The sequence below is a fragment of the Acinonyx jubatus genome, chromosome A2 (genome assembly GCF_027475565.1).
Source record: "Acinonyx jubatus isolate Ajub_Pintada_27869175 chromosome A2, VMU_Ajub_asm_v1.0, whole genome shotgun sequence".
NCBI lineage: Eukaryota > Metazoa > Chordata > Mammalia > Carnivora > Felidae > Acinonyx > Acinonyx jubatus.
In genome coordinates, this window is record NC_069383.1 from 47,869,754 (window position 1) to 47,893,690 (window position 23,937).

The window sequence follows — 23,937 nt, forward strand, 5'->3', positions numbered from 1 at the left end:
ATGAGAGCATGACCTCAGCTGAAACCGAGAGCTGGACACTTAACCAACTTAGCTACCCAGGTTCCCCTCCAGTTTTTTAAAGTGTCAAATACTAATACCATAAAATTTATCATCTTAACCATTTTTAAATTTCATTTAATTAATTATTTCCTTTTAAGTAGGCTCCACAGCCAACATGGGGCTTAAACTCATGACCCTGAGATCAAGAGTCAACTGAGCCAGCTATTCCCCCATAACCCTACCCATTTTTAAGTGTGTTATTCAGTGGTATTAAAAGCTTTCATGATATCGTGCATCCATCACCACCGTCCATCTCCATGGCTCTTTTCATCTCCTCAGCTGAAACTGAAGCTATTGAACATTACCTCCCCACTCCCCAACCCCAGCCCCTGGCCAACCGCTGTCCTACACATTCTACTTCCTGTCTCTGTGAACTGGACGGCTCTAAGTATCTCTAATAAATGGAAACATACAATGTTTGTCACCATGGAAGGTGGTTAAGCACGTTTGCAAAGCTGTCCTTTGGGAAGTTTAAAATGGCAGCAGTCGGATGAATTCAGGGTGGAGAGAGGTCAGGGAAGGGGATCCTGGGAAATAAGGAGTCTTGTAAGGAGCTCTATTGGAAGAAGCTTCTTCACCTATTTCCTGAGCCCAGTGCTTGATTCTGAGGTCCTGAAATGGAGGCTGTGGGGATAAGCTTTGGAATGTTGTGAGGACCGATTGCTGTTTGAGAAGTGGTGTTTACTCTGTGGTCACACCGACTTAAAAGCTAAGTATCCACAGGGAGAGCCTACATGCTGGTGTCATTCTAGTGTTCTCCTTGGGCAGCCACAATAAGCACCACCAGCCCCCTAAAGCACAAGCCCTGAGCCACAATTGCACCTTGACCCTGACCTGAGTGTGTCTTGTGAGAGACCTCAGGCCGGTGGGCTGCCATACTCTCCCCAAGGGCTTCTCCCTGAGTTTCCAACAGGAATGAGACCTTCTGCTGGAGGTTATGTACAGAGAAACCAAAGGCAAGGAGCCCCCCTCGCCCCTCACTGTTTTGGAGACTCGTGACCAATGGAAGGTGGTCTGGTGTCAGGAGAGGAAGGTAGACTCTGGAGCTAGACAAACCTCGTGTGAATTTCTTGCCACTCACTGGCTGGGGGCCCCTTCTGGTGCTGTAAACTCTGAGTGAGAAGGGTGCCGGGAGGGCCCAAGGGAATGGCTAATGACGGCCACCAGTTCTTCCACATTTGTCGGCGCTCGGGCCCGCGGCCTGTCACACACTTTTTAGCCACCGTTTTACGGAATGCTAATCGCTTCCCTGTAAATTACGTGATCGTACTTACTGGTTTACAAAGGAGGAAACACAAGTTTCACCTACGCAACTTGCTTAATCGTGGTAGTGGTATTTGAGATCTGACAATATCAAATCATGGCAGCGTCTGATATTTGACAGGGTCAAAGAGTAGTAATATCTGAGATTTGACGACCCAAATCTCAACCTTTCCCTTGCGCCACCATGCCTCTAAGTACGGCAGTGAGGGCAGTGTCGGGGGAAGGGATGGGATACTCCTGTTGGCTGGACTAGTCTACACGTCTGGCCTCGGGGTGCGTATGTGGTGGTGGTGACAGAGGTGGGGCCGATGGCCGGTATACTTGGCAGTGCATCCGGTCCACGTGGAAAAATCCGTTTCCTAAAGGAAAGCAGGGTGCTTACAAGAGGGAGGAGGAGACGGAAAGCATGATGTGCAGACAGAAAGCAGTAAGAACCCCAGCTTCCCAGGTGTGCCCTTCTAAAACTAACATTCACTTTGTTTTATTTCTTTGACTACACACAACTGTCAAACGGAGCCAAGAATAACCACAGTCCTTTGAGTCCAAAGGGAGGCCAGGCTGGGATTGGAACCTTTCCATAGATAATCCACAGAGGGAGTGACAGAGAGCTGGCCATTTGCGTCTCTTGGACTTCCTCCTGACAACTGTTGTTGTTTTGTTTTTTGTTTTGTTTTGTGGGGTTTTTTGGAGTTTTAAACACCCTAGGGAGCATTAAGAACTATTCCCCAAAGAACCAACAGTTCCAGAAGGGGCTTCATCAAGTCCTTGGTGCCCCTGACAAAATCAGAGTAAGCAAAGAGCAACAAATGTGATTTTTTGTGTGTGTTTGACTAGTTGAGAAGGGAGGCGATGAAGTTAAAACAGTATTTAATGGAAGAAAGTAACTGTTAAACAGATTTGAGATGATGATTACCAAATGCAGCTAATTCCCTGGGCACATGTTTTGGCTTTGTTACAGAAATTGTTACCCAGAGTCTTCCTCTCTCTCCCAGCTCTGTCGCTTTCTACAAAGAGCGCTGTCCTGATTCATAGGTTCTTTGTCTCCATCACTAGATCTGGGAAAAGTTCTGTCCACGCATGGGAATCAGGTGGTGAGCAGAAAACCAGAACATAGTGGTCAAACCACGATGACGGTGATGGCGATGGCGATGGCTTGCTATCATCAGAGAGCTCCATGGTAGTCACGGGCTAAGTTCTCCAGAATCAGGCATTTGGGCCAAGGTTGGGGTATAAGATGCGTATTAGGGATCAACACCTGTGAAAAAAAAAGGGGGAGGAAGCAGAATTGACAGAAGAGGAAATCAGACAGTGACGCATGCCTGAGAAACCTTGGCCAACCCAGCAAGGGAGCTCTGGAGAGAGTCTTCTTCCATCCACGTCCGACATTGGGCCAAAATGGCCAAGCCTTTAACCCCCCACCTCACTCAGTCACCAAATGCGGGCTGCCCTCGGAAGGGCATCATCTTGGGAAAGGCTGCTGTCTGCAGCTGAGGCAGACCTGAAGGTGCTGATGGCTGGAGGCTGGGAGCTGGTCCATCTTCGAAGGGGGATCTGAGGGTGCCACAAAGGCCACCCAGATAATGTAGTTGTGAGCTCTCAGGGTTGGCAGGGGGAGTGGGGATGGCATCAGAGGCTGGTGGTTTGCCTGATGCCACATGAGATATAGGTCTTTGCATAATATCAGACTTCCCCTAAGCGCTCAGTGTAATTAGTCTATCTGCATTAGAAAGATGGATCCAGCCTTGCTCTTCAACTCCTAGCAAGATTCCAAGCGAAGAATAGATTTTTTTCAGGAAAAAGAATAAAGAATTGTCAGCAAATATTTCCCTCTTTCAGTTATTTATTAACAGAATAATCGATCACTCCAAAAGTCAGTGGCTTAACACAGAAGCAATTTATTATTTCTCATTATGTGGGTGGAATGGGCTCAGCTCGATGGTTCTTCTGACTCACCTGAGATAGCCTGAGACCACCCAGGCAGCTGCATTCAGCTGTGAGTCTGGCAAAAGCTGAGACATCCAAGGTGGCCTCTTCTTCTCCAGTGCTCTTTCCATACGGCCCCTAACCATGCAGTGTCCCGACCTAGCTTCACAACATGGCAGGTGGCTTCCCAAATTTAGAAGCCAAAGATGTCGGTCCTTTTAAGCCCAGGGTTCAAAAGTTCCAGAAAATTATTTCCACTGCATTCTCTTGGTCAAAGCAAATCACAGAAGAGGCCTAGATTCCTCTTAATGGGAAGAATGGCAAAGAATGTGGGACCATTGTTAATCCGCTGCATTTTGCCAACGCTTGCAAATATAGATTCCCAGGCCCTATCTCCAAATATTCTGACTTTGTCTGGGGTAGGACCGGAGAATCAGTATATAAGCTTGTTAGAGAATTCTAATGCATCCTGTTTGGGGGAACCCTAAATTGTGATGTCTTTTGTCCTTCTACTGATGCCCAAATGTCCTCCTCTTGCAGGAATCCCATGTGGCTTATGTTTGGATAAAGTTCCATTCTGATGCCTACAGGCTGCTCTAAATCCTGACCGATTTTACTTCCTTACACAGGTCAACCAGAAACCTGAGAACATAGTTTCACTCTTAACAAACCAGCCATTGATCTGAAACCTCACTTTTTAGAAAAGTGTCCTATAGCCAACAGTGTCTACTTGTGGGGCTCTGATTCTCTGAAATCCTGAGACAAAACCTTAAGCTAAATTTTAGACCTCAGTCCCTGCTGTGCATTGTAGATTTCACAAGTGGTCTTTGTTCTCTCAAAATACTGATAGACCATTAGTAATTTGGACTCGTAGGAAGCCTCTGTTATTTACTCAAAACATTAGCTTCCTTCTCCCAGCAGACTTTTGTGCTGTACTGAAATGCCATGGTCTTCTGTGCAAAGTCTTTAGATAGTACCATGTCTTTGCTACTTGTCAAAAATGAGACAACCAGATCGACTGCTGTAAACGTCATCCAGATCGATTCTTGGCAAAGATGGGTGTCCACCAGGCACCTTGAATTTATTTCTGGATATTAATCATTGGTAAAATACTATGGTGATTAGATACAATTAACGTCATGTCAAAGCAAAAATAAAAATGCAATGATTTCAACTGAAACTTTATCAGGAGTAAACGTAACATTTTTATTAGGTGATCGTTCAGTTCTTTAGTAAGAGTTCTTAACCTAGGGCAAGCATCTGTGGTTAGTATTCAAAGGGTCAGTGAACTTAGAAGGGAAAAAAATGCATTTTATGTTCACTGACTTCAAACTTAAATAGCATTTCCTTCCATTATGAATTACGAAATTTAGCATTTCCTCCCATTATGAATGTAGGCAACAAACCGCAGAGGCCTTAGCAGTACCTTTGACTCTGTCACCAATAGAAAGCAGAAATACTTTCATATCAAATACACATACTGTTTCAAATACCTTGAAACAACATTTATCAACATCACTACTACTTTAAAATTAACAGTGGTTATTGGGGGCGCCCGGGTGGCTCAGTCGGTTTAGTGTCTGACTTTGGCTCAGGTCATGATCTCATGGTTCATGAGTTCGAGCCCCATGTTGGGCTCTGTGCTGACAGCTCAGAACCTTGAGCCTGCTTCAGATTCTGCATCCTCTCTTTATCTCCCTTCCCCTCCCCTGCTCATGCTGTCTCTCTTTCTCTCTCTCTCTCTCTCTCAAATAATGAATAAATGTTTAAAAAAATTTTTTTTAATTACGGTAGTTACCAGACCCACTAGTCGCTCTTGTTGAATGTGTTCATATGGAAGTACACATAATGCTATACTGCAAATTTATTTTTTACTACGTTGTTAATTTCAATATAATGGGTTCATTTGTAATCTGTTATATATGTACATATATGTAAAATGTCTTTTAAATATTTTTTATTTTATTTATTTTTGAAGGAGAGAGAGAGAGAGACAGAGCATGAGCAGGGGAGGAGCAGAGAGAGAGGGAGACACAGAATTTGAAGCAGGCTCCAGGCTCTGAGCTGTCAGCACAAAGCCCGATGCGGGGCTTGAACTCACAAACTGTGAGATCATGACCTGGGCCGAAGTCGGATGCTCGACCGACTGAGCCACCCAGGCGCCCCCATATAAAATGTATTTTAAAACATTATTCAGAGAAGTGTCCACAGGCCACAGTAGACCCATGGACACATGACACAAAATGACCAAGAATCCATGCATTAGACTATTTGATTTATTGAATAATTTCTAGATCCTCCCCACCCCCAACCATAGACCACCTTTGGAGAGTGAGTTATGAGTTATGAGTTTAGCTCTCAAGTAGCCTTGAAGTGTATTTCGAGTTCATGACCTTGGCAATTCTAACTACTGCTATCGCCATACTCAAGTGACATAGCGCAGAGATTAAAAGATTGGATACAGCTCTAGACCCTGTTCCACCACTTACTATCTGTGTGACCTTGGGCAAGTTACTTAACCTCTCCAAGAGGTTCTTCATCAATGAAGTGGGGATAACATTAATCTCTCTCTCTCTCTCATGAAAAGATTAGTTGCTAGGATTCAATGAGATAATGCGTGTATCTATGTGTGTGTGTAGAAATATATATATATATATGTATATATTTCACTTGACTATATTGAATATATGTCATATATATTTCATATATCACTTGACACTTACCTGGCACCTAGTAAGCGTGGAATAAATATTCCTACTGCCTCTCCTAGCGTTAATCTGTTTTCACAGGGCAAGAAGCTCTCTTCCCAGTGTAATAGGGTCCTAAATAGATACTATGTTTTAAAGGCTCAACTAAATGTTATTTATCAGGAAGGCTTGAAACTACAGCAGCTGTATCCTGTTGTAACTTTACTCAACAATTTCGGTGAGAGGTAGAAGAAATAGAGGGGCTGGGGACATAGTCCACATTTTGCCACATGGCAGTCTAATAATAATAAATAAAAATACACTGAGTAACGAGATGTTTCTAAAGCATTGAGTCCCTTCTAGTTCAACAATAATCTGAAACATCCCTGTTGACAATAAATGAAGCGTCCAGCCTTTTTGTTTTTGTCTTTTTTCTGTGCCATGTGTACTGAGCCTCTAACATATGGAACCAGGGAAGCAGGGGACTATAGGAATTTAGATTTAAAGAGGGAAAAAATGTCTAGCAAAACAAAACCTCCAATTATCTGGCCTCCTTTCTGCTCTTCTGCTGTCCTGCCTGGAGTATATGGGTGTTTATTTTTGTTCCTAATATTTATTTTCTTCTGCGGCAACCAGAGTCCCAAGGTTTAGATTCTGGCACCAGCCCGGTCTTCTCAGAGCCGCTCGCCAGAGGGGCACTTCCCATTTTTGCTTTGGTTTCCATTTAATTGCTTCTCTATATCCTCCCCACTTGCTGTTTTAGACACATGGCCCATCTCATCAGGTCTGTGTTGGACAGATGAGAAGAGCATGACAGAGAACATGTTAAATTTTTTAAAGATTCCTTTTTGTGACTTTGGCAGCATCTGTAGGTGGTTTTGCTTTACTTTTTTTTTAATTAAAAATTGAATAGTAACCAAAGAGTACATATAACACTTGTGTGAGATAAAACAAATAATGATGAATGAACACCTTTGTACTTACCAGCCAGTTTAAGAAATGCAGCATTACCAAGAACTTACCTTCCCCAATCCCACTCCCTTCCCTCATTGCCTCTGGAGGTAAACCACCGTCCTGGATTTTGATTTTATCATCCGTTTCCTTTTTTATTAGATTTTTAAAGCTTATTTATTTATTTTTGAGAGAGAGAGAGTGAGCATAAGCAGGATGGGGGCAGAGAGAGAGGGAGCAAGCCAAGCAGGCTTCATGCTAACACAGAGCCTGACGTGGGGTTCGAACCCATGAACTATGAGATCATGACCTGAGCTGAAATCAAGAGTCGGGTGCTCAACCGACTGAGCCACCCAGGCACCACCCCCACCCCATCCTTTTCCTTTTATAAAGGAAAGATGCATATACTACAGATATGCATCTCCATAAACAATATTTTTCTTTTCATGTTTAATTTTATATAAAAGGACTTATTCTATATGTATTTTGCAATAACATGCTTATGCTGTTCAGTGCTTTCTGAGATTCATCCATGTCAATAGGTTCGGTTGTGCTTTGTTTCTTTTTCATTGCTGCATAGTATTCCACGGCATGATTATACCACTCATCCATTCCTCTGCTGCTGGACACATGGGTTGTTGCCAGTTTTTCTGCTACTACAAACATTGCTGCTGTGAACGTTCTTGAACATATGTCCTTGTGCCTGTGTGCAAGAACTTCTTTCTAAGAATAATGCCTAAAAGTGTCACTGATGAGTTCACAGGGTTTGAGCATCTGCAGCTTCCTCAGATAACGCCAAACTGTTTTCTAAACGGATTATATTCTTGCCAGTAATGTATAAGAGATATGATTATTTCACTTTCTCACCAACTCTTGGACTTCCTCTTAGTCCTCTCTCCTGTGGGCTTGTTTGGTTGAAGGGGGGCTTAATGCCCTTTCTCACGTCTGCCATTCAGTTTGTCTTCTTTCACTCTTGCTGTCTTTCCCGTCTTCTCTGGCTATCATCAAATGGAAAGGCTTCCACACACGGTGAAAGGCTGAAGTGAACACATCGTGTCCAAGTCTTGTCACTGCTCTGGTTAGGCAGATGCATTTTTCTCTCTGGATGTCTAGGGCTAAGGTTGGCTACCAAAATATCCAGCTTAAAAAAAAATAAGAAAAATTTTTTTTAGAAAGTTCCTCAGCCCCTTTTCACTTCAACTCACCAGCAGTGACTCAATATAAGAAGCAACTGAAAAAAGTAGACGTGGGCACCTGGGTGGCTCAGTCGATTAAGCATCCGACTTCGGCTCAGGTCATGATCTCACAGCTGGTGAGTTCAAGCCCTGTGTCAGGCTCCATACTGATGGCTCAGAGCCTGGAGCCTGCTTTGGATTCTTCTCTCCTTCTCTCTCTGCCCCTCTCCCGCTCCTGCTCTGTCCCAGTCATTCTCAAATAAACGTTAAAAAAAGTGTAATAAATTTTTAAAAAGCAAACAGATTTTAATGTACGCCACAGATTTGCAGGCAAGACCTAGACCATTGGGAGGAGAGTCTGAATCTTTTCCCAGCACATCAAAAATACCCCCACTTCCATTACTTTCCCACTGAGACAAGAAGGAGGTGAAGTGACTTAGCCAGTTGCTTTGCTATGTGTCTTGCCAGAAAATTAAGAAGAATAGTAATTGGTAAATATTACTAGCATTCGCCACATCTGCTTTATAGATCCCTCTCAGCAGCCTGACTTGATTCATATCCTAGTGCTTGACACAGAAACCACAAAGAACTATTTAACGAGAAAGACACTGATTTTATATAACACAATTAAAAAAAAAAAACACCGTATAGCCTTTTGGGCACATTTTTAAAAAGATGGTTCCCTTACTTTACATATTCGAAAACGAAACTGTGTTTGCTTTGTGGTGTTTTAAGAAAAGGCACAGGCTTTAGAAGATGCTATTCAAGAACACTCTGTGTTTTAAGTTGTGGTTTAAATTTTTTTTTTCCTTTGACAATAGCTGGTCTTCCAGCTAGAGTGGTCCTCCTCTCCACTCTACTCGTCTCTCGGTCCTTTTTTCAAATGCCAGTCTGATCATGTTTTCCCTTATTCAAACCTCCTCACGGAATCCCTGCTACCTGTAGAATAAAGCCTGAAGTCTCTCCATAGAGTAGTAAAGAGGTTAGTCTGGCCTGGGCTTTCTTCCCCCCACCTGAATTCTCACCCTCCCTCCTTCTCCATTAGAATCCTAAAGAACGAAACAAAACACCTTATAATTCCCCAGACCCACCTTGCTGTTTTATTAGTCAGCAATCCCCATGGAAAGGCCCTTTCTGCTCCTCTGGCTGCCCAGAAAACCCCCATTTGCCTTTCAGGGATGAGAACTACCCCTAGGGGGCTCGGTCAGTAGAGTATGCCACTCTTGATCTTGTCATGAGTTTGAGCCCCATTCGAACATAGAGATTACAAATAAATAAGTAAATAAATAAATAAATTGACCTCTAGGAAGCCCTCCTTCTCCCAGAATACCTCCTGCTCTACATCTCTATGTACATCTTCTAGTGCATGTACCTCACTGGGGTTTCTCTTTAGTTTACCTCCTTAATTGCCTTCCTCCCCTCCTTGACACTGAGCTCCTTGAAGACAAGAATATGATATCATTTATCTCTGTAGCAAACCCCTTAGCACCGTTCCCAGCACCCAGTAAATGTCCAGTGAATGAAAATCAAACTGGGCGCTACCTTATATTCACGCCCATTCGTGTGTGCGTGTGTGTGTGTGTGTGTGTGTGTGTGAAAAATGCAATTCTCAAGGAGTGCTGTGGTTGCTTACCAATTGCATGTACCAAAGTGTCTTCTAGGAAATAGACTAGGTGTGCTAAGATCATGAATGGTTCAAAGCAATTCCCTTCAAACGAAAGGATGCCCTGTTCATGTCAGCTGAAGACGATTTCCTTTCTGTGTTACACAGGAGAAGAAAGGAGAAATATTCTGGGAAATAAATGTATGGGAGGAGTTGGAGAAGTTTCATTATCTCAGTGGCTGACTAGAATGTCCTGTCCTTTAAAAAAATTGAGTTTTTGGTGTTTGGGTTTTTTTTCCTAAAAAAAAAAGAAAAACAAAACAAAAAAAAAACCACACAGCTTCCTTCCTGAAAACAAAGGAAATAATAAACAATAGCGACTCCCAATTTTACTCTGATAATTTGCCAAGAGTCATCTTAGTTCATGTGGTTCTATTTCATTAGAGAGGGCTGATTAGCATAAAAAGAATGCTTCTAAATTAAGCTACCCAAATATGCAGTTAGTTAATACTCAGGGAGCTAATTTATTGTATTATTTAAAATATAAATTGGGTAGCAAATCTATTTACTGAGGTATAACAGCTAGGCAATGATGCATAATTTTCTCTTAGCTGTTGAGTGGTTTTTAATATCTATTGAAATTTAACAGAGAACCATTTCATTATGAGAAGTGAATAAATACTAAGAAGACTAACGTTTAAAGTATTATCCACACATGGAGAATAGGTTTTAAAACTTAATGATATTTGAGGAGCAAAGGGAACTGGGGTTGCTTTTTAAACGGCAACATTTTGTGTTTCAATTTGAAGTGTAACCAGATCCACAAAATTGCTTGTGGAAATGTTAAACAGAGCCAAAAAATAAACAAGGTGGAGGGTGGAGTGGGGCCGAGAAAAGGGCAAGAATGAAATAAAGTTGTGTTAAGAAACCGCCACATCATCAACTGGACCAAAGACACTACCTGTGCCTTGGACAGTCTTTGCTTTGCTAGTGAAAACCATGTGCCTTGTTTTATTTCAACCAATAACATCATGAAAATGTTGTGATCATTGGCGTGTCCCATATCCTCAATTCCTGGGGACATTTTTGGGTCTGGGGTCCCCTTAGGCTGTGGGTCAGGAGCATAGTAGAATCTAGGTACCCTTTCTAGTCAGTAGTTGTCCCAAATGGACCAGCTTTGGGGTGTCGCAAGGGCTCTCCTACAAACAGAAGCATCCATGAATGCTGTGGTGTGGTCTTGAAACTCTTATTGCCTATTATACCAGAACTCAGTGGGGGTAGGCAGGACTGGAAGCAGGCAGCAGGACCTTCTCATCTTTCTGCAAATATTTGAAACCCTGCCCATCTGATTTCCTAAGCCAAGATCTCAGAGACGTTTTAGACCTCATAATTTATTGATTTGAGTAGATATTTCTTTTATTTATTTTGGGACAGAGGAAGAATGCTCTAATGTTTCATCTTTCCCCAGGAGAGCCAAGATGTCAGAGAACCAGTGGTCGGAAGGTAAACTGGCTTGGGAGAGGGGGGAGACATTGATCTGTAGTGTTTGCCCATTTTCGCGGTGTAAATATTCCACTGTGGTTGATTTCAGGCTACCAACATAACACCACTGAACGTGGAGTTGGGCAGCAATAGACACAATCGGCTGTCCTGAGCCAGTGCCAGAGCTCCAGCACACAATGCTAGAGCCTCCCTGCACTGATGTTTGTAGGAGGTCAACCTTCAGCGGGATGGCTGGCTCTTGTCTCCCTGTTCCCCAGAAGGCAGCGAGTCGGGCTCTACGTACTCGATGCACCCCCAGCAGAGAGCATTTGCTGCCGTAACGTCTGCCCTCTGCTCCCTGGCTCCCCCCTTCTCTCCTCCCAAAGAAAACTACAAACAGATCATAAAGCTAGATATTGAGTACGAGTAATTAATGAACTGGATTTTGTGCTCTTTACCCTCTTGTGGATTTCACATATAAAACTGGACATGGAGGAAGTGAAGTTTCGATTGCTTTTTTTAACTGCATCAAATCCTAGGTTGTAAAGTGAGTTCTTCAAAGGGGATAAAAGCAGACAGAATGGCTTTTTGCCATTCTGCTAAGACAAGTGAGGTCTTGCTTGCTTGACATTTCTATGTGGGGAGAAGAGGGTGTTTGGCATTGCAAGTGGTAAAAGGGGGTGGAGGGAAAGGATAGGACGGATCATGATGTTGGCAGGTTTAAGGGATAAAATTCACTCTAGACAGTTAAGTCAAGCATATTGACAGAAGTTTGAGCTCACATTCAATCTGCTTTCTTACTTTAATTGGGACCTTTCCCGTGGGAAGGAAGGATTCATAGCATGGAAATAAAGAAAGCCTGGAAGAGAATTTTTGTCCCTCCTGAACAATATAATTCTTCTTCTGAACAAGTGTAGTACTACATTTTATATTTATTAGTGTTGTAACTTCTGATCTTTCTCCACTCTTAAAGGGAAAACTTACTCCTCTGACGATAAAAAAGGAGATAATAGTCTGATGACCATTGCTTGAGTGTTGATATATGTCTGTACGGCACACGGTACAAGCTTACTATGTATTTACCAACTGAGTGCTGTGCAGTGTTTAATATGCATCTCTTTGAATCCGTACAAAAAGTTAGATATTCTTAGAGTAACAAACTATCCTAGTTTGCCTGACCCTTTTTCAACTTTAGCACTTTGAAGATCCCATATTCCCAGGAATCCCTCCGGTCAGGGCAGACTGGGACAACTGGTCACCCTAATTTTTACCTTCATTTTTACAGATGAGAAAATTGAAGCAGTTAAGTCCCTGTGCCAAAGTCAAGGGGCTGGACTCAAATCCAGACATGCTGAATCCTGAGTTCATGCTTTTGACCACTAAGCCGAATTGCTTCCTACGACACTGTCCTGTGCTTTAGTTTTCCACTGGCAAAAATGATCAAGGAGGAGAAGGTTCTAACCTTAGTCATTCATACCGACATTGCTGAAATTAACATAGAAATTCTTGGAGCTGATTTAAAGAGAATTTCCATGACTTTTTTTTTTTTTTAATCAGAGACATTCATAGCACATTGAAACATCTAACCGATTTGATTTGGTGAGATTAGGCTAAGAGATGTGATTGAAGGGCCTTCATCTCTGAGGCATTCATTTTGTGTCTCTCCAAAAAGATGGGGGATATGACTTGATCACCAGATTTCTTCTCATTTAAAGGCTCCCTGATTGTCAGGAGTCTGTTTTTCATGTTACACAGAAAGGTCTCTGCCATTTATTCTCATCCGTCTATCTTGTCTTTTCCTTTGGAGACAAAATGTCTTTTTTAAAAAACCACTATTACCTTGTTAATAATACCTTGTTTTATCATCTCTCCTTTAATTTTATTTTGTGTTAATTTTTAAATTTTAATTCTAGTATAGTTAACGTATAATATTATATTAGCTTCAGGTGTACAATGTAATGATTCAACAATTCTATCCATCACTCAGAGCTCATCATGATAAGTGTACTTTTAATCCCTTTCACCTATTTCACCCATCCCCCCACCCATGTCCCCTCTGTTACCATCAGTTTGTTTTCTATAGTTAAGAGTCTCTTTCTTGGTTTCTCTCTCTCTCTCTCTCTCTCTTTTTTCTTTGTTCATATGTTTTGTTTCCTAAATTCCATATATGAGTGAAATCGTATGGTATTTGTCTTTCTCTAACTTATTTTACTTTAACATTATAGTCTCTAGCTCCCTCCATGTCATTGCAAATGGCAAAATTTCATTCTTTCTTCATGGCTGAGTAATATTCCACTGCATATATATACCACATTTTCTTTATCCATTCGTCTGTCGATGGACACTTGAGCTATTTCCATCACTTGGCTATTGTAGATAATGCTGCAATAAATGTAGGGATATTATCCATCCTTTGACCATGTCCTTAGAGATTACAACACACGTGCGGATTTAAGAAAGTTGACTTTGATATCATATGATTTCACTCACATGTGGTCTTTCAAAAACAAAACAGATGAACATAGGGGAAGGGAAGGAAAAATAAGATAAAAACAGAGATGGAGGCAAACCATAAGAGACTCTTTTTTTTTAATTTTTTTTTCAACGTTTATTTATTTTTGGGACAGAGAGAGACAGAGCATGAACGGGCGAGGGGCAGAGAGAGAGGGAGACACAGAATCGGAAACAGGCTCCAGGCTCTGAGCCGTCAGCCCAGAGCCCGACGCGGGGTTCGAACTCACGGACCGCGAGATCGTGACCTGGCTGAAGTCGGACGCTTAACCGACTGTGCCACCCAGGTGCCCCAAGAGACTCTTAAATACAGAGAACAAACTGAGGGTTGCTGGAGGGGAGTTGGGTAGTGTGATGAGCTAGATAGGTGATGGGTATTAATGAGGGCACTTTGGAGATGAGCACTGGGTGTTTACTAAATTCTATTCCTGAGACAATTATTACAGTGGATGTTAACTAACTTGGATTTAAATTTTAAAAAAATTATAAAAAGGGGCTTAGTCAGTTAAGTGTCCGACTTTGGCTCAGATCATGATCTCGCGGTTTGTGAGTTGAGCCCTGCATCCGGCTCTGTGCTGACAGCTCAGAGCCTGGAGCCTGCTTCAAAGTCTGTGTCTCCCTCTCTCTCTGCCCCTTCCCTGTTCACGTTCTGTCTCTCTCTCTCTCTCAAAAATAAATAAAACATTAAAATAATAAATAAATAAATAAATAAATAAATAAATAATTTAAAAAAAACAAACAGAAAGTTGGCTTTGAATCAGTGCATGTATCATTTGCCAGATATGCAAATACCTGAAAATACCTTAACTCTGTGCCACCTTTTGTGCAACTGTTGTCTTTTTTGTTTTGTTTTTTTTTTTAACGTCTATGTGGTTTGTACTCCACAAGACATTATTATTATTGCCATCCATTTATTTTTATGTGCACATGTAGATTCTCAGTTGCTTTTCATTCTCCTCCGTGTTTGCATGTTTCCATTAGGGACCATTACCCTTCTGTCTGAAGAACAATCTTCAAACCTTTCTTTACACACCTGCCGGCAAGACCTTTCTCCAGTTTTTTCTTTCCTTGAAAAATATCTGTATGCGGTCATTTACATGGACATTCTAGGTTGTAGCTGTTTTCTTTTCTAACTTGAAAGATAGGATTTCACAGTCTTCTAGCTCCCATCGTTTCCGTTAACGAGTCAGCTTTCTTGTTTCTTTGAAGTTATTGAAAGTGCGATTTCTTTTTCTGGCAACTTTTAAGATTTTCTCTCTGTCTTTGGTGTTAACAGTTTACCGTTGTGTGCCCAGATGTGGTCAGTTTTCTTTGGATTTTTCCCACGTAGTTTCATAGAGCTCCTCAAAGCTGTGGCGTGTTGACTTTTGCCAATTTTGGAGAGTTTTTTACTCACGGTCTCTAAACTTTACTATTTCTTTTGTACTGTTCCTTCCTTCTCTTCTTATTCCAGGACTCCAGTTAAACACAGTTAAATATTTTGTCATCTCATGTCTTTTTTTTTCTTTCCTCCGTGTTTTCCATAACTTCTTAAATAATTTGGTCATGGTTATTTTAAAATCTATCCCTGACAGCTCCAGTATCTGGACCCCTGTGGTCTCTTTCTGTTGTCTGCTTTTTCCCTTGGTCTCCGGACCTTTGATCTTATCTTTTGGCATGCCTACTACGTTTTCTTGAATGCTGGACAAAATGTATGAAAAATGATGTTATCTTTCTTCAAAAAAGGCTTTTTTTTTTTTTCCCTGAAAGCCAGTTAGTATAGGGGCGGATCATCTGGCTTCAGTCAGGGGCTCACATGGTGACTGGGTGCTAGAGGTCAGGTTTTGGAGGGCTAACCTTGTCTTTGATGGGTCTAACAGAAAGCCTGTGATGTTCACCTCCATGACAAGCCTGCAATTTCAAATTGCATCTTTTGTTTCTTTGGGGTTTTCTTTCTTTCTATTTTTTGGTCTCCCAGACACCCTAAGCCTTGCTTCGCTTTTCATCCTTTTATCTGTCACTTTTTTTTTTTTTTTTTTTTTTTTGGCTTCTTGGCAAGAGAAGCTTAGGCATTGGTGAGTTTCTCAGAGAGAAAAGCAGCACAAAATGTTAGGTTCACTTCTCTGCGATTCTCTTTTCTCCATGGTCTTGGCCTCTCAGGCCCTCGTTGCTTTCTGATACTTTTCAAACAGCGTTTTTGGGGTTTTTTTTTAACTTTTTTTTTTAATGTTTTATTTATTTTTAAGAGAGAGAGAAACAACGGGAGGGACAGAGACAGAGAGGGAGACACAGAATCCGAAGACAGGCTCCAGGCTCTGAGCTGTCAGCACAGAGCCCGACGCGGGGCTTGAATCCACGAACTGTGAGATCATGACCTGAGCCGAAGTCGGAAACTTAACCGACTGAGCCACCCAGGCGCCCCAGCATTCTTTTCTTTTTAATTCGGCCTTTGGTGTTCTTGTGGGGTGGGGTTGGTTTGACACATGCTATTGCATCATGGTCAAGAGTGGACATCTTGGGGCGCCTGGGTGGCTCAGTTGGTTAAGCATCTGACTTCGGCTCAGGTCATGATCTCACGGCTTGTGGGTTTGAGCCCCGCGTCAGGCTCCGTGCTGACAGCTTGGAGCCTGGAGCCTGCTTTGGATTCTGTGTCTCCTTCTCTCTCTGCTCCTTCCTTCCACCTCAAGAATAAATAAACATTAAAAAAAATTTTTTTTTAAGTGGAAATCCTAAATTATGATATTGTTGTAACTGATTAAGTGAGATGGTATATCTAGGAGGCCCTTAGGGAACTGTCAATAGCATCAAAGCTACGTATTGGATACAAGGATGTGTTCCATTGTGATGGCTACATTTCGGTCAGCTAAAGCACCTTTCCCCGTTGTGTTCAATAATCCATTGCTACGCTAGACACATACACTGGTAAATCTCAAGTTTTCCCGGAGTGTTTTGGGAGCAGCTCTTAACTTTGACCTCTGCTTTTTTTTTTTTTTTTTTTTTTTTTTTAGGGGAAGGGTTATCGTTGTTGGTTTTGATAACAAGCTGTGGCTTGTTTTTTTATTCTCATTCCCAAGTACCTTTTGTTTTTAGTATATTTTTTTCTTTCAGGGCCTATTTATTCCGTTTCTGCTCATGGTTACGGTCTGCAAACGAAAAGGTTAAGATTTTGTAAATATGAAATAAGGTAAAAATAATAAAACAACTCTAGTATAAATCAGAAACCATAACAAGCAAGATTCTCTTCCAGGTTTGCATCGTCCTGTAGTGAAAAAAGAGATTTATAAATCTATCCCACATTGCTTGCTTCCCAAACTCACCTCTTTTTCTTCTTTCTTGGTTAATAGCCTCTCCCCTTGCAAAGCTGGGACAGAAGCCTGAAATGGGGTGATGTGTGTATGTGCTGGGGGATGCTTTCACTTTACCTTTATGTCTGATTAGTCACTGATTTTGTTGGTTCCAGCCCGACATTCCTCTTCTCCTTCCCCTCCTCCCCATTTCTCCCGTGTACCCACATCCTCTCTCACCTGGACAGCTGGTCTCCAAATTTGCCTCCCTGCCTCAGTATCATTTCCTTCTAAATCAGCCCCCTCAATACGCAAGAAGTCATCTTTCTATAATGCAAATCTGAGCATATCACTCACTACCCTGCTTAAAACCCTTTAAGACATGTCCAGAAGAGGCAACTCCATAGAGACAGAAGGCAGCCTAGTGATTGCCAGGGGCTGGCAGGGAGAGGAGAATGGGAAGAGATAGCTAATGGATATCAGGTTCCCTTTGGGGTGATGAAAACATTCTGCAACAAGATAGTGGTGACGGTTGCACAACATTGTGAATGCACTAAATGCTACTGTCCATTTAAAAATGGTTAGAAGGGTGGGGCGCCTGGGTGGCTCCGTTGGTCGGGTGTCAGACCTCAGCTCAGGTCATGATCTTGTGGTTTGTGAGCCCGAGCCCCGCATCGGGCTCTGTACTGACAGTTCATGTGCGGAACCGCTCGAGGGCTGTGGGGTGTCTGTGCACTTTCGCACTCCTCTGTGTTTGCAAGGGCAGTTTCCTCTGGGTGTGGTCCCTCCCCCACCCCAGCCAGCATCGTCTGTCCAGATATCTGCTCCTCCAAGGCTCCCACGAAGTCTCCCCTGATACACCCACATCAACAAGCCCAGTGTGAATTTCCCACGATATCTTGTCGCCTATAAAAGCACAACCGGGAAACCTTTACAGCCAGGTCCACGTTTCTGGTTCCAGGGAGAATTATATCCTTCTCTAAAAATTAAAGTGGAATGAAGCTTGAAAGTGTTTGCATAACCCTTTTAAGATTCATGACACATTTGTGACCCCCTGGAACATCTGGAATACATGAGTTTAGAGGTTTCAGCTCTCGTGTGGAAACACCCAACATACGCAGTTTCTGTTGCTGAGACCAATTCTACCCAGGGAGCCTTGGGATTAATCTTGTCGCATTTAAATATGGAATCATGGCCCTGTCGCATTTTGTTACACACCTCTAAAAACCGTGCGGTGGTTTGTGCCCTTGATTTGTGAGTGGTGAGCAGCTTGGCTATAAACAACAGAGTGATTTTTTTCAGCACTCAAAAATTTATCTTTTGGTTTTTTTTCTGGCACTCGTAAATTTATTTTTGAAGTTAACATCAGTAAAATGCTCTATATTAATCTGCTAGGGAATATACTTTGAAAATTTTGTGACATGCGAAAACGACCTTGTTCCTAAATGAGTTTTTCCTTCCAATCTTCATGGCACCGTTTTTGATGTGATTTGGTCCTAGGCTGGGGGGCCATGCAGGTTACTGAGAATAAGAATTGTTAACACCCAACCCAATCTCTTCTTCACCACTTGATTATCATGGTCATGGAAGTGTGTGTGCGTGTGTGTGTATGTGTGCGCACATGCACGTGTGTGTGTGTGTGTATGTGTGTGTAAATACCAAGAGGGCAGATGATGAGGAAGAAATACACTAAGATGAGATCATGACTAGGTGTTAATTTCTGTTTGCGTTCTCTATTGATATAAATAGAGAATTGCCCGGTTTGCCACAGAATTGTAAAAGGTTTTCTAAACAGTGGTTCTCAAAGAGTAGTCTTTGGACCAACAGCATCAGCATTACCTTGGAATTGTTAGAAGCGTCAGGCCCTGCCCTGGACCTTCAGAGCTGGAAAGTCTAGGGGTTGGGGCTCAGCAATCTGTCTTAAGAAGCTCAAGCATCTTGGGGCACAGTCACGTTTGAGAGCCACTGTTTTCAGCAACCCCCTCAAACCCAGATTTCTTGATGCTAGTGTAGGAATGCAAGGCTTTAGGGTAGTTTGATGCAAGCATTTTGATCCTGGCTTTTGAATAGGGAGGATCATTGGAAAAATAATGACAATGGCTAATATTTATTGAGTTCCATCCCAGTCCAGACACCGTGCTAAGTGTTCCATGAACATTACTCCATTAATTTCTCATGTAATTCCCAACTATCCCAAGAGGTAATACTTTCTTCTCTCTTGTACAGTTAAGGAAACTGAGGCTCAGAGCAGGTAAATTACTTGTCCAGTGTCACACAGCTTGCTGTGCCTCAAGTCTTGCTCCTGCACACTGACTCCAAGCCACGCCATAAAGGCTCCCCCCCCCCCCCCCCAATTAGCTGCAGCTCTGGTCCTGGAGGCAGACTGACCTTTTAGCTCTTGGATTCAGCATACCACCGTTCCGGACCATTGCTGCCAAATTCATTTCCAGTCGAAGCAGCGGCTGGGTTTTGTCACAAACATGACTTTCTTAAGTGTCCTCAGCTGAGCTGAAGTTGCACAAAATCACTCATCAGATTTCTGCCAAGGCTGGAGATTTGGATGGGAATCTACAGGAGAGAATTCTAGCCTGGGATTGTGGGGGCAGCAAAAGTTTTCCTCCAGAGTCACCTACAGGGACTCATGTCACACGTATGTTCACTTTCAGTCTGTGACGAAGCAAGACATGTTGGGTTCCCAGATGCAAGCTTGAACACAAATGGTAGATGGGCTCCACTGTCGTTGCAGCAAGGGACAAACGGCCATTGATGGAGTGTTGCATGAGGCAGGTGTTTCCAATCGCATGTGAGGGTTAAGTCCTAGCTCACTTAATGGCGGTCTGCTTCCCTTACCTGCCTCAGAGGGCTGTTGAGAGATGGGTGAAGTGTTCTGTGACTAAGCTGCAAAGTTTGGCTCAAATGTGAAGAATGGTTGTACAAATACCGCGACTTGAATAAAAACGCTGGTGCCTGCATCAGAAGCCAGGTTCTAGCTTATTCTCTCAGTTACGATTGTGTGACTTGGGCAAGCCTCCGAAGAGCTCCGTATCACTCCGTCACCGAGGCTGGTGTGAATGGTGATCTCTACCATCTCTCTGCACACCTGGGCTAGCTGTGAGCTGCAAAGCAAAACTCATCTACTGATGTTGACCCCACTGGCCGCATGGCAAGGTTGTAAGATGCTGGGGGCTGGGGGTGGATTTGTAATATAATAAATGCACTACGGAAATATATCTGTACTCTTTTTCTGCCTCCGTTCCCTTCTTAATTGAGACAGGTAAAACACGCTACGAAGGGCCTCGTCAAAGTGGTCCTTACTTGCCGATTGTGACTTAGCAGCTAGAACGCGCTGAATGGGATCCCTCACTCCATCCACTACTGGCCGCTGTCCGGTTGCCACATGTGCCATAGAATATCTCAGGCTACAATGACTCCCCCATGCGGGAGGCCTGCCAACACCCACTGTCAGTTCTTTCCCTTTTGGTACTGAATCATGAAGGCCTCTCCTGGTCCTCTACTTGGGGCACTTGCTGCTGAGCCTACAGTCTTTCTGAGTACAAAGACCAGTACCCCACCCTGACCCCACCCCTTTCTTAAATTAGTATGGCACCTAGCACTAGGGTCTGAATTCACCTTAACTATAGGTGTTTAAGAATGTGTTGTACATCGGGACGCCTGGGTGGCTCCGTCAGTTGGGCATCCGACTTCAGCTCAGGTCACGATCTCGCGGTCTGTGAGTTCGAGCCCCGCGGCGGGCTCTGGGCTGACAGCTCGGAGCCTGGAGCCTGCTTCCGATTCTGTGTCTCCCTCTCTCTCTGCTCCTCCCCTGCTCACGCTCTGTCTCTCTCTGTCTGAAAAATAAATAAAAACATTAAAAAAAAAAAAAGAATGCGTTCTACATCTTGTTAGGTGACACAGGTAACCATGCCATCCAAACTCAGTGAGTCCGTATTAAACACAAGTGCATTTCAGGGTGTGTTAATTTTACATAAAATCTGGAGGAAGTGTACTGATGCCTGCATTTTACTTTGAAACGTGTCAAAAAAGATAAGATGGATTAATAGATGGACAGTGAGAAAATGAGTACCGTGGGCGTTAACGAGAGAACCTAAGTGGTAAGTCTATGAAATTCTTTCAGATGTGCTGTATGTTTGAATAGTTTTCACAATAAAAGGTGGGGGGGGGGGGAAGTAGTACTCTGTGCTACTCAAAAAGATGGCCTTTTAACATTTCAGGTGTCAAGGACTTCCATTTATTGTCGTTTTAATTTTTTGGAGAATCCAAATATCCCCTGTATTAATGGCAAACGCTGAGATGCCAGGTAGAGAGTGCAGGGTGAGGGCCACATGGGTCATCAGACTGAAGGGGGGGAATTGGGTGCATCCCTCCAGCTGGTTGTGGACCGACCTGGCCCCGGGGTAGTCCTCACCAGGTAAGAATAACCGACCATGGGACAGCAGACGACTCCCTCCCAAGAGGAGAAAGACAATTCTCACGCTTCATGCATGTGAAAGATGAACACAACTTTGTGTTAAAGTAGCTAACCACGGGGCGCCTGGGTGGCTCAGTCGGTTGAGCGTCCGACTTCGGCTCAGGTCATGATCTCACAGTTTGTGGGTTCGGGCCCGCATCAGGCTCTGTGCTGACTGCTTGCTCAGAGCCTGGAGCCTGCTTCAGATTCTGTCTCCTTCTCTCTCTGCCCCTCCCCCGCTCACGCTTTGTCTCACTCTGTTTCTCAAAAATAAAATAAAAATGTAAAAAAAAAAAATTAAAGTAGCTAACCACACACTTGTAGACCTTATCCTACCTTAACGTACCTGTTATGAAAGCTATCAAATCTAAGACAATCAGCATGCCCCAAAGGCCTGGATTGTTAGAATATGTTCCGTATTTCATGCAAGCTTTAAAAATACTTTAATCTGAACTAAAATTTTCCCTTCATGTAGAACATCCGTTTCTCTAACATTTTTTTACCTTTTACGTTTCTTCTCCAAGGTAATTGTTCGAGGTGGAGGGCACATTTTACCTTACGACCAGCCGCTGAGATCTTTTGACATGATCAATCGATTTGTTTTCGAGAGAGGATGGGATCCTTATTGATGGATAAGCTGCTGTCCTAAAAAAAAAAAAAGGTCAGAGGACTTAATCTTTGAGAAGAAAACTTCCAAACCTGAAAATGTCGTATAAATGAGAAAAGTACCTTTTTATAGCTTTTTATAGCTTTAAAATGTTTCTCATCAATAAAAATTATCCTTGAAACAAGTAAGGTTCTGTTTTGGGTGAGAGATGGCTCCTTACAAAATTAACTGTAAGAAAATGCTATGCGGGGGCGCCTGGGTGGCTCGGTCGGTTAAGCGTCCGACCTCTGCTCAGGTCATGATCTCGCAGTTCATGAGTTCGAGCCCCACGTCGGGCTCTGTGCTGACAGCTCAGAACCTGGAGTCTGCTTCAGATTCTGTGTCTCTCTGTCTCTCTCTGCCCTCCCCCTGCTCATGCTGTGTCTCTGTCTGTCTCTCTCTCTCTCTCTCAAAAATAAACCAAAAAAATTTTTTTAAAGAAAATGCTACCCGTGATTAGGAATGGTATCTTGTAACTGAAAGGATGGGAAGAATGGATTCAGAGACACTGTTTCAGATGGAAACAGATAAACGGAAGGCGGAGGTCTTGAATAGGAATTTTAAATTCCTTCTAAGAGTGTGTGCAAAGTGCAGTAGGGGAGTAAAGTTGTCACAACATTTTGTTCTGTAAGTAACAATAGAGTTTGTCATAGTATGTACCTGGAAGTATTTCAGAAGTAGTATTGGGTAAGAGCATCTCATTGTCATTCCAAAGGAATGGGTGCCATCATGATGGTGGTGGACAAGACTTTGGAATGTGGACAGTCTTAGCAAGAAAGGTAGCTTGGAATTCTTTGAAATAGAAATTTTACATATAAAAGTAACAATGCACCAACTGGCAATACGTAGAGGATCATATTCAAAGGACACACTGAATCTGTGTCTTTTCTTTTCTTTGTTTTTTTTTTTTTTTTTTTTTTTTTGCTTTTTGGGGGTTTTTAGTTTGTTGGTTCAAGTGTACCCATTTACCAAACAGCCTGCAGGCCGCATTAGTTATGAGCCGTTTTCAATTTGGATTTTAAATTCTGTGCTTCTTGTAGCCACATAGAGAACGAACTAATTTTGTGTAATTGTTGGAATCTCAAAAAAATTTGAGATACTCTGGGCATCAAAATATATACATTTATAAATATGCACACATTAGTAATTTTCCAGCTAAAATATCACATCTTGGCACATCTCTCCTATTTATGCATCATGTGCTCTCATCTCTAATTTTCTACAGCATGTTTGGCTTTTTCAACATCATTTCCCTCTCATATTACCCATTTATGAATTGGCTCACTGGAGAACTGAATTTAAAAAGTCAAAACTTATTCTTGCTGCAAATATTTGGGGTCTTTTCAACTTCTCATTTTGTGCCTGATTTCATTCAGGTTTGTGATCTTCCTTTTTTTTTTTTTTAATAGATATATTTCCGGGGTGTCTGGGTGGCTCAGTCAGTTGAGCGTCCGGCTTCAGCTCAGGTCATGATCTCGAGGTCTGTGAGTTTGAGCCCCGCGTCGGGCTCTGTGCTGACAGCTCAGAGCCTGGAGCCTGCTTTGGATTCTGTGTGTATGTGTGTGTGTGTGTGTCTCTCTGCCCCTCCCCCACTCATGCTCTGTCTCTCTGTCAGAAATGAACATTAAAAAAAATTAAAAATATATATATATATTTCCTTGTGCCCATGTAGGAGGAGTCGTCAAATCAAACATTCTGATCAAAAACAGATTTTAATTATTGCAGAGAATAAACTAGTTTTGCATGTGGCCCCACCTGCCATTTACATTGCTGCATTTGGTCCCAAAAATATGCAGTGGAAAAGGTACCAACTGTGGCTGGGAAAATGCCATGTGTGTCACACCTGCAGTGGACATTTCTGGGTATGTCACCTCACTGTCCTCGCTTTGCCAACTCCCAAAGGAG

General features: G+C 42.7%; 1 protein-coding gene and 1 long non-coding RNA gene across 5 annotated transcripts in view; one reads left to right on the top strand and one right to left on the bottom strand.

Annotated features, from left to right (window-relative positions):
* CPVL (carboxypeptidase vitellogenic like) overlaps positions 1-22,197 on the top strand; it is a 112,409-nt gene extending 90,212 nt beyond the window's left edge. The window contains exons 12-13 of one of the 3 annotated variants that reach the window (XM_053218277.1): positions 11,131-11,165; positions 21,911-22,008. In XM_053218277.1, coding sequence (XP_053074252.1) covers positions 11,131-11,165; positions 21,911-21,914 — 39 coding nt within the window. In that variant the 3' untranslated portion in view covers positions 21,915-22,008. Of the gene's footprint in view, positions 1-11,130; positions 11,166-21,910 lie in introns of all 3 variants that reach the window. The other 2 variants (XM_053218278.1, XM_027075182.2) reach the window with 2 other exon arrangements.
* LOC128314760 (uncharacterized) overlaps positions 15,208-23,937 on the bottom strand; it is a 35,254-nt gene continuing 26,524 nt past the window's right edge. For both annotated transcript variants that reach the window (XR_008296766.1, XR_008296765.1), the window contains 2 exons: positions 21,890-22,031; positions 15,208-20,762 (listed from right to left, as the gene is read on the bottom strand). This is a non-coding gene — a long non-coding RNA (uncharacterized LOC128314760). The remainder of the gene's footprint in view (positions 20,763-21,889; positions 22,032-23,937) is intronic.